Source organism: Vigna radiata, chromosome 1 (assembly GCF_000741045.1).
Source record: "Vigna radiata var. radiata cultivar VC1973A chromosome 1, Vradiata_ver6, whole genome shotgun sequence".
In the NCBI taxonomy this organism is placed as follows: domain Eukaryota; kingdom Viridiplantae; phylum Streptophyta; class Magnoliopsida; order Fabales; family Fabaceae; genus Vigna; species Vigna radiata.
The window spans coordinates 18,525,037-18,530,959 of record NC_028351.1 but is presented as its reverse complement, the minus strand read 5'-3'; the positions used below and the strand labels follow the sequence as shown (position 1 = coordinate 18,530,959).

The window sequence follows — 5,923 nt, the reverse complement described above, 5'->3', positions numbered from 1 at the left end:
ATAGCTCACGGCCGGCGTCGAACCTCGCCCTGTCTTCGCGAAACGTGTACAGCCTAGATGACGACCGTCTGGTACCCGTCCGGCACAGATCAACGAAGATTTTGGAAGCTGCATAACATTAAGGTAAAACCAGATTAACCCCAACAGGCCTGCAATTGGGCCTTGATTAAGATTCCGCTAATCACTGGCCCATAGAAAAAACTATAAATAAAAGTCAAAGGTGAGAAGTAGGTGGTTACATTGAATGCATATTTACTCTGCTATCTCCCTCTCTCTATCATTAATTTTGGAAACCGAACATTGACTTGAGCGTCGGAGTGCTTTTAGCAGGTACCCGACCGGACACTTTTGGAGGGTAGCACGGACGGTCAAGGCAAGGAGAACCCGGTAGATGGTGGTGCAGGATTCGGACCGATCTAGACCAACCAAGCAAAAACATTTGGCACCCACCGTGGGGCCGGAGGCTTATACCCAATGGTGACCACGAGAAACACCAGTACTGACGAGACGGGCGGGATTGTGCGCGCCTTGGAGATGAGGATGGAAGAAATGCAAAGAAGACATGAAGAGATGCAAAAGAAACACGAAGAGGAGATGGCGGCCGTGCGAGCCGAGTGTCTAGCTCAGCTCCGTGGGGAGAAGGAAAAGCAGATGGGGGAAGGCAGTAAGGAGGCCCATAGTAGTGCGCAAGGTCAGGGTGACCAAGAGAAAGGGAAGCAGAGGGACGCCGAAGAGGAGGAGAAGGAGAAGGGAGAGGAAAGTTTGGTGTTAGTTAAATCGGAAATGCCGTCGGTGCCGGTGCCCTTCGTTCAAGCCGTAATGGACGTCCGTATCTCAGATCAATTCATTCCCCCGCAATTCAAAATGTACGACGGCACGGGAGACCCTGAAGCACATGTCAAGTCATTTACCAATGCCATGGCATTCCGGACGGGAAGCGACGCCATCTGGTGCCGGGCATTCTCTCTGTCCCTTGAGGGCGAAGCCTTAGAGTGGTTCAACTCCATACCCAATGGCTCAGTAGAAAACTTCAAGGGGTTGAGCGGCATGTTCAGTGACCAATTCGCCGCATACCGACCGCAAGATACCACTCTGGTTGATCTAATGAACTTGAAGCAAGGAAAGGAGGAGGCGCTCAGAACCTTCATGGACCGATTCACAAAAACGGTTCGTAGAGTCAGGGGATTGAGCGTGGAGATGGCCCTACAGTATGTGATGCCCGCACTCAGGCCGGGACCCTTTAAGGAGAGCGTCTGTCGGACTCCACCCAAAACGTTGGAAGAATTACGCCAGCGGGCGGCAGACGAGGCGAGGGTGGAGGAAATGAAACAAAATTATCGGAGGGAGATGCAGGACGCGAAGGATAAGGGTGAGGGAAAGCAACAGGGTCAATCACAACGCACGGGAGGAGTAAAGGGGCGAGAAGGCCCCCGGGTCCCTCGCTTCCCCCAATACACTCCCCTCAATGCTCCCCGGGCACGGATATTGCAGGAAGCCCTAAGCACACAGGTAATGCGGACCCCGCAAAAACGACCAACTCCTCCGGGAGCCGATAGCAGCAAACACTGCCTGTACCATGAGAACATGGGCCACGACACCGAAGATTGCCTGACGCTCAAGGACCGGATAGAGGAGCTCATCCAGGCAGGACATTTGAAACAATACGTAAGAGGATATCAGAATGAAACCGCCCCCGCCGGACGTCCGGCCCCAAGGGAAAGAAGTCCGAGACCATTATCGGGCAGGAGACATAGGGATGACCGACCGCGACATCCGCGTGGGCATGTCGAACAGAGAAGGAGCGCGGAGGGACAAAGGGAGAGAAGCAGGAGCCGTAGTAGAAGCCGCACGGGCGGAAACACAGGACCACTACAGGGGATAATTAACACCATTTTCGGCGGATTTGCAGGAGGAGGGACGTCGTCGTCGGCACGAAAGAGGAGCATCCGCCACCTGCGGACCATACATGCCGTCGACGTTCCCCGGCGGACAATGCCGCCCATCACATTCTCTGATGCAGACTTCCATGCCCCGGATCCTGAACAAGACGACCCTATGGTCATCACGGTCGAGATAGCACGGTACGGAGTAAGCAAGGTGTTGGTTGACCAGGGAAGCTCGGTCAACATACTATACTGGAAAACATTCCAACAGATGGACATCTCAGAGGACCTCATAGTTCCATTCGATGAACAGTTGGTGGGTTTTGCAGGAGAACAAGTCGACACCAAAGGCTACCTGGACCTATGGACGCGTATCGGTACCGAACGAGAGACCGAAGAAAAGAAGGTGCGATACTTGCTGGTGGACGCCAACACGTCTTACAACGTCCTCATAGGACGTCCATGCTTGAACTCCTTCGGCGCCATCGTCTCTACCCCCCACCTAACGATGAAGTATCCCACAGCTCAGGGGACGATCTGCACCGTCCGAGCCGATCAGAAGGTGGCACGAGAGTGTTACGCGGCCGGGCTCAAGATGTACCCCCGGGAGACAAGAAGAAGGGCGAACAGCGCCAATGTCGCTATGGCCGACCTGGACCCCCGAACTAATACTGAGGACCGACTCGAGCCGCAAGGGGAAACCCAACCCATGATATTGGGAAAAGATCCCCGCCAAATCACCAACATAGCCCAAGGACTAGAGAAAGAGATGGAAAAACAACTACGGGCTACTCTGTGGCGTAATCGGGACTTGTTCGCATGGACGGCCGCCGACATGCCAGGAATTCATCCCTCCATCATGTCACATCGCTTGTCCTTGTTCAAGGAAGTCAGGCCGATCGCCCAAAAGAAGAGAAAGATGGGAGAAGAGAAGAGGAAGGCGGTCCAGGAGGAGGTAAAGAAGTTACAGGTGGCCGGGTTCATTCGAGAGATCACTTATACAACCTGGCTAGCCAACGTGGTCATGGTAAAAAAATCGAACGGTCAATGGCGAATGTGCACAGACTATACTGACTTGAATAAAGCTTGCCCAAAGGATTCATACCCACTGCCCAGCATCGATGCTCTCGTGGACGGAGCGTCCGGACATAAGATCCCTAGTTTCCTGGACGCCTATTCGGGCTATAACCAGATACCCATGCATGGCCCTGACAGAGAAAAGACGGCTTTCATGGCTGATCAAGCCAACTTCTGCTACGAAGTCATGCCCTTCGGGCTAAAAAACGCCGGCGCTACCTACCAGCGTTTGATGAACAAAATTTTTGCTGACCAGATGGGACGTTGCTTGGACGTCTATGTCGACGATATGGTCGTCCGATCGGCACAGGGGGACCAACATCTACAAGACTTAGAGGAAGTCTTTAAACAAGTACGCCGATATGGGATGAGACTCAATCCGGCCAAGTGCACATTCGGGGTGGCCGCCGGCAAGTTCTTAGGGTTCATGTTAACCTCCCGGGGGATCGAGGCGAACCCGGACAAATGCGGAGCGGTGTTGGAAATGAAAACCCCCCGAACCGTGAAAGACGTTCAAAGACTGGTCGGTCGTTTGACCGCGCTGTCACGATTCATACCTAAGCTGGCCGAACGGGCAGCTCCCATCTTAAAGAAAATGAAGAAAGCATCCGCCAACATATGGGACGACGATTGTGAAACAGCCTTCGGTGCAATCAAAAGCGTTCTCACCCAGCCTCCTATCATGAACCGACCCTCTCCCGGCGAGGATCTCCAGGTTTATCTAGGAATCTCCGGGACCTCGGTCAGTGCTGTCTTGTTGCAGGAAAAACCCACCCCCAAACTAATTTACTTTGTCAGCCGGACGCTGACCGATGTCGAGACCAGGTACCAGCAAGTGGAGAAGGTGGCCTTAGCTCTCCTTCATGCGTCTCGAAGGTTGCGCCCATATTTTCAAAGCCACCAGGTCGTCGTACGTACCGATCACCCGGTGTCAAAAATCCTCAAGAAGCCTGATCTAGCCAGGCGGATGGTCGGCTGGGCAGTGGAATTGTCCGAATTTGGCATTAAATACGAACCAAGAGGTTCTGTTAAAGGGCAACATCTAGCTGATTTCGCGGCTGAAATGCCCCCAATCGGCTTCGAAGAGTGGATGTTATACGTCGACGGGGCTTCGGGGCGAACGGTTAGCGGGGCAGGGATCGTTCTGGAGGGACCAAATGGCTTCCTGATGGAACACTCGTTAATCTTCAAATTCAAAACCTCAAAGAACCAGGCAGAGTACGAGGCCCTGTTGGCGGGGTTGCAGTTGGCAAAAGATATGGGGGCCCGCAGAGTAACATGCCGGACCGACTCACAGCTGGTGGTCGGCCAAATGAATGGTGATTTCCAAGTACGAGAAGATCACCTCTTGAAGTACTATCACCAGGCCTGCTCTCTGGTGAAGGATTTTGAGGACGTAAAAATTCAGCATATTCCCCGAGAACAGAACGCCCGGGCCGACCTACTATCCAAACTCAGCAATGGAAAAGAGAAGGGGCAGCTGACGACCATCATCCGACAGGTCCTTCTGCAACCCTCTGTAGAGTGCTTAAGCATCACGACGGACGAGGCCACTGACTGGAGGGTCGAGGTTCGGAAGTTAATCCATAAGCAAGATAGTGGCGAGAGTCTATGTCCGGCGGACTCCAAAAGAATTGCCCGATTCATGATAATCGGTAATGACCTGTACCGTCGGGGTTTCTCGTCCCCCCTACTGAAATGCTTGGCAGATGATGAAGCGTAGTACGTGATGAACGAACTACACCTCGGAATATGCGGTTTTCACACGGGCGGACGGTCACTGAAAGCCAAAATACTGCGGGCAGGATATTATTGGCCGACAATGGAGGACGACGCTACAAAATTCACGCGTTGATGCCTTCAATGTCAGGCCCACGCTAATAATCATCACATTCCCTCGCAAAGGTTGCACACCATCGTTTGACCATGGCCGTTCGCTCAATGGGGAATGGATATCGTGGGTCCGTTCCCCCCGGCCACCGGCCAGCGAAAATTCCTGCTGGTCGCCATCGATTACTTTACCAAGTGGGTAGAAGCAGAGCCCCTAGCCACCATCACGGCCTCACAAGTCCAGAAATTCTGTTGGAAACTTATTTGCAGATTCGGCCTACCAAGAACGGTCATCACCGACAATGGTAGGCAATTCATCGACCAGAGGCTGGAGACGTTCTTCCAAGGACTAGGAATAAAGCACGCAACAAGCTCCGTGGAGCATCCTCAGACGAACGTGCAGGCTGAAGCCGTTAACAAGACCATCGTGGCAGAACTAAAACGACGTCTGGGAGATAAGAAGGGGGCCTGGGCGGACCACCTACTCGAGGTGTTGTGGGCCTATCAGTGCACCCCGCATGGTACGACCGGAGAAACGCCCTTCAATTTGACGTACGGAACTGATGCCATGTTGCCAATCGAGCTTGGTGAACCCTCCTTGCGACGAAATATAGAAGATCTCCAGATAAACGACCAAGAGCTGAGGGTCGAGCTAGACACTATTGAGGAACGACGAGACCGGGAAGTGTTGAGGGCGGAAGCATGCCGCCGCATGGTGGAACGGAAGTACAACACTAAAGTCCGACCACGCCAGTTTCAGGAAGGAGACCTCGTTTGGCGGAAGGCCGGGGAAGCTCGTCGCGTGGCCGCTCACGGTAAACTCGCTGCAAAATGGGAAGGCCCATTCAAAATTGTAGAAGCTCTGGGCAACGGCGCTTACCGCCTCACTCGACTGGACGACCGGCAAATCACCAACACATGGAATGCTTCTCATCTCAAACTTTATTTTAGTTGAACACGTAATTTGTTTCATGTAATCATGATTTGAACAGCAATACAAGCGTTTTAACCCAACACGACAAGCGTTTTCTTTACTCTTAAAAGTCCAAGTTGACGAATGGAATTGTCTTGTCAACTTGGCCGGACGGAAAGGGGTTAAGCCCGCCGCCTCGCTATACCCAAGTTGACGAATG

General features: G+C 53.0%; 1 protein-coding gene across 1 annotated transcript; it reads left to right on the top strand.

Moving 5' to 3' along the window:
• The first annotated feature begins 474 nt into the window (after nt 1-474).
• LOC106758609 lies at nt 475-4,683 on the top strand. Its single transcript, XM_014641541.1, has one exon. The coding sequence runs from the start codon at nt 475-477 to the stop codon at nt 4,681-4,683; it is 4,209 nt and encodes a 1,402-aa protein (XP_014497027.1).
• The last annotated feature ends 1,240 nt before the right edge of the window (nt 4,684-5,923 follow it).

What these genes read in the sequence shown, in the direction of transcription:
- LOC106758609 (XM_014641541.1), top strand. Translation starts at nt 475, where the DNA reads ATGGTGACCACGAGAAACACCAGTACTGACGAGACGGGCGGGATTGTG.